Here is a 12759-nt window from a genome sequence, read left to right on the forward strand (position 1 = left end):
GGTGAGATATTCTTTTTTCACACTTTCACCCTGTGACTGCAGATGTCTTTTAGCATCTTCAATGAGCCAGCAGCAAGCAAACATTTTTGGACGTCTTTGTCTGAACTATGTGCAGAGACAATGATGAAGGTGACAGCGCAAGGAGATCAACGGAAATAATGGCCTGGACGTGTCCTGCAGGATGACAGGAGATGTAACATGATGTGATGTGAAGTGTTTAGTTTCAGGAAAAATAGCTACTTGACTAAGCTTTTGAGAAAACCTCTAAATATGAGGCTAAACCTGAAGTTATCAAAAGACATTAATCCTACAAATCTTTCCATCCAAACAAGCAAAACATAAATCCCATTCATAAATAATAATAAGAACAGGAGATCATTTTTATTTCCACTTAATAATTTCCATGAACAAAACAACATTGATTCCAGTGCAACAATCTGTCTTATTTTCTGTCTTCATGGTAGAGATACTTAAGTAGAAAATTCCAGAAATGAAGGAAACTGCACTCAGAACAATTGGACTCATCTCACCTGATTTGTTTTTGTATTAAGTCAATTAAGTTGTGTGTTATATTTGTCAGGTTTCAAATGAATTGATATTCTATTCCTCCATCTTAATGGGTTTTCTTTGGAACAGAAATTATTTGGTAAATTATGTTGATAATTTCGAATTGAAAAATTACTACAAATTACTTTAAATGAGGTCACACAATTACATTTTTGAACAATAAATAGGTGGAAGCAACCGACAACAATACTGTGTCCAGTAACTTTGACCAAATGTCATGTCCAAGAAACTTATAGTGAAAGTTTATTCTTTATGTTAGAGTTGTCATGTCCCTTTGTCTTGTGCTTTATGTCTATGCCCTTAATTATTTCTTACTCTCATTTCAGGCCTCCACGCTCCCCTCCCCTTTCTGTCTCCTGCGTCCTTGATTATTTCCCCCGCCCTGATTGTTTCCAACTGTGTCCCCTTTACCTGTGTATATATTGTGTTAGCTCCCACCTGTTAATTGTCAGTTCGTTGTCTCTCGAAGACCTACGTATCGGCTTACCTCACAGACCTTTCACGGACCTATGCTATAGATCACGATTCTAGTTTTCCTCGAAAGAGTGTTTTGTTTTCCTTATTTTATTACTGTGCAAAATTCCAGTAAAGTCTTTATTTTGAAACGCTATCTGAGTCTGAGTTTTGAGTCGTGCAATTGAGTTCATGCCTCAGTGTTCACCCCTTGACAGTAAAGAACGATTGAAATAGAAAGAAATAAAGGCAAATAGGTTTTATCGTCTATCTCTCTTCACTGAGATGTTAATGGGCTTGACTTACCTGAGTGACGTGTGTGACCTTCTCTGTGACGTTTTGAGCTCGGTCTTTAATCTTGCTGGGTGCAATGATTTCAATTTCCGTTGGGGAAGGAGGTCTCATCCTGTCCGAGCCGAAGGTGAGAGTAACCTGAGGAATGCGGCCGATGGTTCGATGTCTCATCAGGTCCGAGTCTGACGTGGAGTTCAAAACGCTCGGCTTCAGATCTGCAGCAGAGAGCAGCAACATCAGCACAGATCAAGATCATTTATGCAAATTATACAGATGTGAATACAAATAAACAAGAACAGAACACATTGGAATATCTGTATTTAAGTGATAATATGATCTTTTACATTAGCTGTGTGTGGGGATGTCAATTCGTGACCAAATGTTAAAACTAAAATATAACACAGTTAAAAGGTTTTCTAAAACAAGAGGTTTTTTGTCCACTATCAGGACAGCATTTCAACTCAGCCTCAAGACACAGATGGGCATACAGGCGTTAACACATAGTGGAAATGAAAGAAAATGTTATACAGAGAAAGACTCCAAAAGATACTTCAGAAAATAACAGGAGGAATAGAAGGATATATGTGCGATAATGCACAATTCTACCACAAAAGTACCACAGACCCACACACAATCATACACACAAAGAGACACAGGGATTGATTGTGTCTCTGCTGGAACAAGCAGCGCATGCTCAGAATGAATCACACTGACTTATGGATGTTGGACATCTGATTTTTTCTTTACCTTTGCTGTTTGATAATGATGATTTCTGATGTGTACTTATAGATGCAATTATACCTGTGTACATGGATGTACTTGTACATATAAAGAATATAATGGACTTGGTGGGGTAAACCTCTTCTGCCTTCATCGTTCAATCCTCATTGTAAAAATAATCCATTTTGGAGAAAGGCTTATTGATAGTAATTTCTTAATGAACCACATTTTCAAAGGTGATGTGTATTTATTCTTTTAATAACCCTTTCAGTCTCAAAGACAGTAGCTATTTTTTTATTTTAACAACATTGAAAAGACCATATTTGTATTTAGACAAAGTGAACAATCGTTCAATCATTTATTTTCAAAATTACAGGTCATATATGATTCAACTTACGTAATTTCCTGTTTTCTAACCACAAAGTCAGACACTCACTACTGTTGGTTCGGGAGTCTCCAGGCCGATCGCTCCATTCTGCCCTCATGCCATCAATGTCGTCCAGTGACGAGGCTCGTCTGAGGCTGCGGACACTGTCCCGAGAACAGCTCAGAGGTAAGGCTCCTCGGGGGAAGGCATTCCCGGGGTCGAGGTGGTCTGTCAGCAGGGAGCGCCGCTTGGTGGAGGGCTGGGCCACAGGGGAGGGGGGGTCCAGGTCCTGTTCTATCAGGGCTTCTGTCTCGGACTGCATGCAGCTCTCCTTGGATGGGATCCGAAACTCTCTGAGGGGGACTTCCTCGTTGTTTGGCTGTCAAGGACAGAGAACAGGAGCCACGTTTTAAGTTTAGGAATGTGATGATCTGAGAATTTACTGTCATGATTATCTTCAGCAAAATATTTGCAATATTATCCAAATAATCATTAAAATATTATTAAAACAGCACTTAAGGTTAGGATACATATTAAACACCAATAGTGTGTGAGTCTGTTCCTTCTTAAATAATATTTAATGTATTTCTTTTTAATCAGACTCTTTTTAAAACTTCCCTACCATGACAGCAATCCTTCGTTCATGTGAGGATATTTATGATTATCCGGATAATGGTAATTCACCACAATAAACGTATTAGAAGTTTTATCGATTTACTATTTCATCCCAGCCATACTATGGAGTACAGAGAATAATTTTAGAAATAACCAATTGTTTTAGAAAATAAACGTGTAGCTTACAACACGGCACAAGTCCTTTAACAGAAAATACTGTTTCATCGCTGCCAAAGAGACTCAAAGTTTACATTTGTCTTATCCAATACAGTTTCGGTCAGGTATACTGACTTCCAGGAAATATTCTGCACTAGAAGTGATGAATGAAAACAGTGATCAGTTACTCTGAAAGTACAAAGAGATTCTGAGAAGAGAAAGGCAAGCTCAATAATGGATTTTCCCACTCATTCTTCCTGTTGGTGTACTTTCAGGTGAATAATCAGTCCTCAAATTTCAAACAATTCTTACTGCTATTTGAGGCAGCTAACATTTGAAACAGCACAATGGCTGTAATTATATGTGGAAAATCAGCAAGGTTATAAAAAAAATGTAATTAGAGCAGACTGCTTTTAGGTTTATGCTCTTCACGAAAGCCTAATGTTTTGTAAGTGAATTCAAAGATTTAGTCACTGCGATGCAAAGCAGATATGTATTAGTCCTGTTTGTAGATATTAGCTACAGTCACTAAGTATTAGAGGATTGCATTATCTTTGAGTGTGCTGTGAGTGGGTGGACACAACCTCACCTGTAAGTAGTCCACTACCACTCCTTCAAATTGATCTTTGGAAAGTGAAGGTCGTCGCCTTGACCGGAGCATCGGCAGCCTCATCTTCATCCTGCGATTCTGACCTGAAAGGAAAAACCTGTGTTATGTTATATGTATTTATTTGGTATTAAATCAGATGTTAATGCAGTATGTTTATGACAGAGAACTAATGGTTTGGATACAGCAATAATAAAGATGTCAACACTGATCAATATGATAACATGACACATATTCATTATTGTGAATCACTGGAGCAAAACATGATCATTCCTAGAGTCATTCATGTGAGCTGTTGCAACATTAATATGGTATAAAATATGTTAAAGACTTTACAGTAAATCAGTCCTTGGGTGACTCTGTTCCTGAGGCCTGACTTTTTGAGAGATGGATCAATCAGCTCCTGGAAGTCGAGAATAAACATGATGACAATTCCTTCCTCGTTTTTTACGGGCACAATGTCCACCAGGCATGGTCTGCAGGTACCTTTTGACATAGAAAGAGATGGAAATAGACTTAAAAAAAAACTAAAAACAGGGGGCATCCGGATTTGAACCGGGGACCTCTTGATCTGCAGTCAAATGCTCTACCACTGAGCTATACCCCCACACAGATCAGCTAGCTCCCCAACAAGATAGCATATTACAGAGAGGTGAGGTGGGGGGGAGGCAGAGACATTCACAATGAATGATTTGAATGGGAAATAGGAGGGACACAGATTTGAAACACTGAAAGCTAAAAGGCTACAGGATCAACATATGTCAGGTCTCGCTTCACTCTGCAATCAGTGGTCTAAAAAAAGTAACGGGGGGCGGAAGGAAGGACACACACACACACACACACACACACACACACACACACACACACACACACACACACACACACACACACACACACACACACACACACACACACACACACACACACACACACACACACACACACACACACACACACACACACACACACACCTCAATTAAACGTATTTTAATCGCAATTAAAAAAACGATTATTTTTTTTATTTATTTTATTGGTTTTTCAGTTGAATTATACTTAAAGTTCAGGGTAATCAAGTGCCTGTATTCAGTCCCTTTCACACATCCAATCTAAAAAATACTCTCAAAGGAATTGCTATTCTGGAAAAAAATCAGCCGGGTAGTGAATGCAGCTGAATCACATTGTATCAATTTGATCTGCTTCTTCAATTTGTAAGCACAGCAAGGAGCATGAGACAAAACAACTACGTAAATGCTTAGTGGATTTAAGCTTGCATGCTGATCGCATTTCCATGACAACAGTGCCATAGACTGCCCATGCCCACATGTCCAAAGTTGCAACATGTGTGTGTATCTGTGTAGGTAAACAGTAAATGTACTTGTGTTTATGGTGGATGACAGTAATCTTCCTGAGCCTGGTGTGTTTGCTTGCCCCTATCATGTGTTTCTGCCTCAGTGCGTCTGGGCAGGTGACAGATAACAAGGTGAAAAAGGAGGTGAAAGAGATCGATAGGGCAAAATGCAGACCTGAGCACAGGTTCAGTCTGCAACTGACAGAAGCATTTAGATTAAGTCAGAGAGTCTAAGGGAAATTAAGCTTTGCGAGGAAGAAGCTTTCAATAAAATACCACGATTGACAAGTTTAAATGTCGTTCTTGCTCTGTTATTTCTTACAAATCTAATATCCCCATCTCTAGACTTTTCATTCCTTCTTGTTTTCCAAACTATGACAACTACATTTTAGTTTGCACAAAGATGTTCTTCTAAATCCCAAGTGTTGCACTGTAGAAAATAAAGGTGGAAAATATGAAAAGAAAAGCATGGGACCGATATTGAAGAGGGAGTAGACTAGGGATTAGGGTTATACAAACAAATGTACAAATAAATACTGGAGGTTCGGAAAAAAGAAAAAAAACATAACGTGGTTTTGCTGGGGAAGCTACTGTGCTGAGAACACACACACTCTATGATTTAAAGCCTGATTATCAAACTTTTCACTGATTTTGAATTGTGAACTGTGTTTCATCTCTAATTTGGCTTTCCTAAACAGAAAACAACAGCATGTTCTCACAAAAGCGAGTTAGCACAGTTACAAATAATCTGGTGGATACAATTCATTTTTCACTTTTTTTCATTAATATTCGGGATTTAAAAGCTTGGTTGTTGTCAGTAGATGGATAGCAAAACATACTGTAGATGATTATTGGGACTGTGACCCCAGGTATCTGAGGTTGCAACTCTGCCTTTCCTCCAGTGTTTTACCTTCCTTATCATAGTAGAGGATCTCCACCTTGTGCTCTTCGGAGCCGAGCAGGGCCTGAGCCAGCTGGGCGAGGGCACTCTTCATGGTGCCGGGCCCCACCAAGAACTGGCAGGTACAGGGCTGCTGCATGATCTCTGCCCTGGCAAAACCAAACATCTGGCAGAAGCCTTCATTGCAGTAGATGATGCCACAGTTCTTCATCTGGGCATTGGCGATGAGGAACTTGCGATCTGAGGGGCAGAAGTCATATTACAGTTATGGAACTAAATCAATGTTGAAACATGCGCAGCAATTTTTTTATGTCCCATAGTGAGGGTTGGAACAAGGTATTTTGCTTTAAAATTCTTCAAACCTCCATGGTGTCTGGCCTGAGATGGCAGTTATAGCTAATGTTGCTTTGCTATGATAGCTAGTATTTGTTAGCAGTTATGTACTTTGTCATTAAACTGCTACCTTGTTCATGTGAAAACTGAATAACTTACAATTTCGGATTGTCAAAGTCCATTAATTAGTTGCCTTAGGAAGAATCTTGTAATAAAGAGTTAGGGAGTTTAGATATAGCTATGGTTAGCTGTTGGTGTCACACGCTTTCATTAAGCTAATGCTATGAATGCTAATGGTGTTGGTTTGTTTAGCTCTGTTTTGAGCGTTGCAAACTTTACTGTAACATGCAAAAACATTTACAGTGGGGCAAAAAAGTGTTTAGTCAGCCACCAATTGTGCAAGTCCTCCAACTTAAAAAGATGAGAGAGGCCTGCAATTTTCATCCTAGGTATACCTCAACTATGAGAGACAAAATGAGAAAAAAAAAATCCAGAAAATCACATTGTCTGATTTTTAAAGAATTTATTTGCAAATTATGGTGGAAAATAAGTATTTGGTCAATAACAAAAGTTCATCTCAATACTTTGTTATATACCCTTTGTTGGCAATGACAGAGGTCAAACGTTTTCTGTAAGTCTTCACAAGGTTTTCACACTCTGTTGCTGGTATTTTGGCCCATTCCTCCATGCAGATCTCCTCTAGAGCAGTGATGTTTTGGGGCTGTCGCTGGGCAACACAGACTTTCAACTCCCTCCAAAGATTTTCTATGGGGTTGAGATCTGGAGATTTGCTAGGCCACTCCAGGACCTTGAAATGCTTCTTACGAAGCCATTCCTTCGTTGCCCGGGCGCTGTGTTTGGGATCATTGTCATGCTGAAAGACCCAGCCACGTTTCATCTTCAATGCCCTTGCTGATGGAAGGAGGTTGTCACTCAAAATCTCCCGATACATGGCCCCATTCATTCTTTCCTTTACACGGATCAGTCGTCCTGGTCCCTTTGCAGAAAAACAGCCCCAAAGCATGATGTTTCCACCCCCATGTTTCACATTAGATATGGTGTTCTTTGGATGCAACTCAGCATTCTTTCTCCTCCAAACACGTCTAGTTGAGTTTTTACCAAAAAGTTCTATTTTGGTTTAATCTGACCATATGACATTCTCCCAATCCTCTTCTGGATCATCTAAATGCTCTCTAGCAAACTTCAGACGGGCCAGGACATGTACTGGCTTAAGCAGGGGGACACGTCTGGCACTGCAGGATTTGAGTCCCTGGCGGCGTAGTGTGTTACTGATGGTAGCCTTTGTTACTTTGGTCCCAGCTCTCTGCAAGTCATTGACTAGGTCCCCCCGTGTGGTTCTGGGATTTTTGCTCCACGTTCTTGCTATCATTATTTTGACCCCACGGGGTGAGATCTTGCGTGGAGCCCCAGATCGAGGGAGATTATCAGTGGTCTTGTATGTCTTCCATTTTCGAATAATTGCTGCCACAGTCGATTTCTTCACACCAAGCTGCTTACCTATTGCAGATTCAGTCTTCCCAGCCTGGTGCAGGTCTACAATTTTGTTTCTGGTGTCCTTTGACAGCTCTTTGGTCTTGGCCATAGTGGAGTTTGGAGTGTGACTGTTTGAGGTTGTGGACAGGTGTCTTTTATACTGATAACGAGTTCAAACAGGTGCCATTAATACAGTTAACAAGTGGAGGACAGAGGAGGCTCTTAAAGAATAAGTTACAGGTCTGTGAGAGCCAGAAATCTTGTTTGTTTGTAGGTGACCAAATACTTATTTTCCACCATAATTTGCAAATAAATTCTTTAAAAATCAGACAATGTGATTTTCTGGATTTTTTTTTCTCATTTTGTCTCTCATAGTTGAGGTATACCTAGGATGAAAATTACAGGCCTCTCTCATCTTTTTAAGTGGGAGAACTTGCACAATTGGTGGCTGAATAAATACTTTTTTGCCCCACTGTATATGTCATAATAATATTTCATATAGTAAGAAATAATAAAATGATGTTGAACAAATTCAGATACTGGTCTTTATCTATTTTCTGAAAATGTAAAAAAGGTACTGCTTTTCTTTAACATTACATTTATAATAAATCAATACTAAGGATGTTCACAATACAATTGCACTTACACTGTTTGATTTAATCAAACACGCTTCAAAATGTCTTGCATGGTCTCCTCTGACAATCAGCTTAAGTGGATCTGATTAAAGTCTACCACTCCATGGTGCTAATGTCATATTTTCCCCCGATAGCCTGAGGAGAAGATGTTGGCACTTTTATTTGTGGGTCTTTCTATGGGATTAGTTTTGTTTCATAAAGATAAAGCAACACTTTCTCAGAATCAAGCAAAACTAAGGGTTTAAGAGAAGAAAAAAACTGAGTCAAGCAAAAATAAATGTAATTTAAAAGATAAAACTATTCCTGAGGAAGATATGAATAATCAACAGATTTGAATGGAATCTCTAACATTTTCACGTAGAATACAGACAAAAGAGTGATTATACAAACATTTTTATTTTAACCAGAAGATGAATGTATATGTAAAGACATTTGGTCAAATTAAATGACACTGAGCAAGTGATAACAGCAACGCCCAGCGTGGATGAAGATGGTGCAGGTCTTTCTTCATGCCCCCCCTCCGTGGATCTGATGCTGTCCCCTCAGAGGAAGTGGGAAAACAGGGATAAGACCGCTGGACACCACGCTGTCTCAATGATCCACACTGTTAATATGAGAGGGAAATAAATGTTTTAGGAAATAAAACTCAGCTCAGTGGCAGTCATGGATGGTAGGTTTTCCTACAAAGAATAGAACTAAACTCAGCCTTGCATTGATTTTCATATCAAATTAGCGTGTTAATAAAATAAGCTATCATGGCTTATACTTGCATATCTAAACAGAATCATGAAAGCCTGTTGGTTGAGTCAGGCACACAAGTCCGTTTGAGTGTGTGCGCCGGTGTCTGAACGCTCACTCACTGCTAGCTATGTAGCTAACTGTCCCTGCTGTTAGGCTACTTAGCTTGCATTGTTATGGATCTAAAGGTATCTAAATCTAACTTTCATAGCACAACTATTCTTTACTTCTCACTTAACACAATAAAGAAACAGACCGTAATATAGTACAGCACAAACACAAATGATCAATACTTACATATATTTTCACTTGTAGTATTTTAATCATTGAAATGCTGGTTCTTCTGGGGGTGTTCTATCCATGCTCAGCTACCGCACTACAGCTGCACTGTACAATCGCTGGAGGACTGGGCTGTCACTCAAATCCCATACTTTCCCTGCTCTCACGCAACTTGAGGGAATTAACAAGTTGTTGCAAAATGTTATCTGACATTTTACTGATACTGTTTCTATTTTCTTTCAAAGGCCCCGACTGTTGCTTCTATCTAGGAATATCATTTCATGAGATTATTTTTATTTATCAATTTAAATGTCCGCACAGCTCATTCTTAGAAGAATTGCACCAAAGAAGCAGTTATTATATAATAAAGAAGAATTAGAGAGATTTGTCGCCAGAACTTTGATTTTTTGATTGAGGTCAAATTATTTCTGTACTTTTACAAGTGGAATATTTTCCATTGATTTATCGTTACTTTGACTTAAGTAAAGCATCAAAACTACTACTGCTGGAAACTGGACCACAGAAATGTTTTTTCCTGCAATGTCAAACCTTTGAGTATTCTACTCTGCATTCAGAAAAAATCCTTAATAGTAATTCCAAGCTAATATACTATCCAGTTCCTGTTATTGATGATTGTAATATATGTTTCAGCTGCAAAAGCATGCCAAAAACATTGTCCAGCATGAAAGTAAAGTAGGACAGTTTTGTTCGAAGCTTGCTAATGGAGTAGTGTAATGAGCTGTTTTAAAAGTACTTGCCTATCCACTGACTGACCCTTTTAATATTGTGTGGTGGAAATGGTTGAAACCGATGACATACAAATGCGTGGAGGGGACTCTTCCCTCAGTCCCTCTGTTTAGAGTAAATGGGTGAGCTCCGCTGGTTGAAATCTCATCCTGTCCAAAGTCATTATATCTGGCTCAGAGCGGAAACACTGATCGTCACAAGGTTGCTAAGCAGCACTGCTGTGGCATGTGCCCTCACCTGGCCGTGCACGTGCACGTGACTGCGGGTGCACATATACACACTTAGGAAAATACAGTAGTGGCATGACATAGTGGAGTTCTTTAAAGAAGCTTTACAGAATTTAGCATTTTTGGCCCCAGATGTTATCAGACTAAAACTGATTGAGAGCAAAAAAAACGGCATCTCCATTTTGGGTCAGAATCTGCTCAGGATGTCAAGGTTATTTTCAGCCCTAAATCCACAACATTGTTATTTTTGAATATGAGGTTGTTAAGGGGTAAATGTGTGAGAAAACAAAGCGTAAATTGGGCTGACTTTTATGCTTAATTGGAAATACTTGTAACATAAACAAACAATATAAAAACTAAAGAAATGTAAATGACCAATCCAACATCTGAATTCTCTCTTTGCATTCAGTGGAACATTTGAGCTAATTACATTACACACAAACACATTCAAGTGCAATAACACCTCAAACAGTGGGGAGAGGGCTGTTAATGGCCCTGACACAAAGCTGATTTATGTAACATTAATTAAAAGCCAACCCGTCTCCCATCTGTTCAGGCAACCGCAGTCAAAAAAAAAGAGAAGATATTTGGCACCATATAAAGAAGAAGTTTTGCACACATTAAACAATCGACTTTAATTTAAAAGTACATTCAATCCAGTTCCATTCGCAAAAATGCTCTATATTTGTTTACAATATACTGTTGGCCCCCAAGTTCTGATTATAACCACTAGAACAAAGAGTTGGGGCCCCTTGATGTGTTTCAAATATATAGGATTGGTTAGCAGTTCTCAAGAAATTTGACTAATGGAGATCTCTTTTTATGAAGTTTTTAAGCACACCAGTTTGGGTCTGGCCGCCACCAACCCAAACAGATCAAAAAAATATGGCTAAATCTGAATTGTTTAAAATGGATACAAAATATCCTACTGAGAACTATTTGTTTTATAATCACAATGTGCACCTGTGTGTGTGTCCTCCTAAGTCTGAAAGCATGACATGTTCACAAATCATCATGTGTAGCCTACTTACTCTGATCGTCGAATTTCCTGATGATAGTGTCCAGGTAGGTGTTCTGGAGCGCCACATGGCCGCGTCTCACGGGCATTTCGGTTCTGAGAGAAAATATTTCCCCGACACATAAACCTTACTAAAAAAGTAAAAATAGAAAACAGAATATAACGCAGGTAATGAAGTGCCACCTGTGGAGAAAACAGCCTGTAACCACTTGGAGCGTCAAAAATCAGGGATAGGAGGCAACTGATGGTGAGGGATGAAGAGGATGGAGAGCAGGTCTGGTTGCCAGGACGATAGCAGATGCAAGACGCAGTAAATAATTTTTAAAAAAGTATTCTAGGATAGGCCTACTGCAAAAAACCCATTCAACATCTCTTACGCCAAAAAAAAAAACAGCTCCCATACGATGTTGTCTTCCCAAGGGAGAAGACGGAACCTGTTTAGGGAGAAGAAGTTGAGAACAAAGCCGGGATATCTCAGTTTGTTAATATTATCTCAGCATTCTCTCTCTCAAGTTTGGCCACTGCACGATCCTTAGGGCAGAGAAGAAGCTCCCCTCAGACCAGACTCCCTGATCCACTCCCCTTCACCCTACTCGGGAGCGGCTGGCAGCAGCGACGAGTCAGCCTGTTATCCAGGTCAAAAACGGAAGTCAATTTGGTCACACTTTCAAAATAGAGTTACATTTATTCCACTTTTTTCACCAAAAACGTTTTTTTATTTAAAACGAATACCATAACAACTAGTATTATACTATAACAAATATGTTCAAGCTAGAGGAATTTATTTTGAGTCAGTACATTTTCATTTGTGGATTAGAGTTTACAAAACATATTCAGAAGCTGATTGAATTAGATAACCAGTAGTTTAGTAGCCATTTTTGCTAATCTTTTAAATGTATGATTAAGGAAAAATAACAAATAGTACAATACACAATAAGCTTTTTGGTAAACAAATGATTCTGATACTTGCACATATTCAGTAGAATAATCTCAACAAATAGAGACTTTTATACTTTTTAAAGCATTACACATGGGGCAACAACCCCCCATTCCATAAATTATATAAAATAAATATATATGTAATGTTTGGTCATATTTAAAGATGCACTGTCTCAGTGTTGTAAAACTGCCCTCAAATGCCCCTAAAATCTTTTGCAAGTGAGAACTTTTAAATATATAATTACATTTAGAGGTTATTAAAGAATAGGGGTTATGATTTGGGGAGATATGTTGAGATGTTTGGACTGAGCATGAATTAAT

At 38.9% G+C, this 12759-nt stretch overlaps 1 protein-coding gene across 4 annotated transcripts in view; it reads right to left on the reverse strand.

The window, feature by feature from the left end:
* Positions 1–12107, reverse strand: part of kcnh6a (potassium voltage-gated channel, subfamily H (eag-related), member 6a) — a 30133-nt gene extending 18026 nt beyond the window's left edge. For 2 of the 4 annotated variants that reach the window (XM_079643012.1, XM_079643011.1), the window contains exons 1-6: positions 11513–12107; positions 6038–6268; positions 4116–4265; positions 3762–3865; positions 2471–2780; positions 1327–1529 (exon numbers count right to left, since the gene is read on the reverse strand). In XM_079643012.1, the coding sequence (XP_079499138.1) occupies positions 1327–1529; positions 2471–2780; positions 3762–3865; positions 4116–4265; positions 6038–6268; positions 11513–11588 (1074 nt within the window). In that variant the 5' untranslated portion in view covers positions 11589–12107. Of the gene's footprint in view, positions 1–1326; positions 1530–2431; positions 2781–3761; positions 3866–4115; positions 4266–6037; positions 6269–11512 lie in introns of all 4 variants that reach the window. The other 2 variants (XM_079643010.1, XM_079643009.1) reach the window with 1 other exon arrangement.
* Between the last annotated feature and the right edge of the window lie 652 nt (positions 12108–12759).

The sequence above is a fragment of the Notothenia rossii genome (assembly GCF_949606895.1).
Source record: "Notothenia rossii genome assembly, chromosome: 8".
Classification (NCBI taxonomy): Eukaryota; Metazoa; Chordata; class Actinopteri; order Perciformes; family Nototheniidae; genus Notothenia; species Notothenia rossii.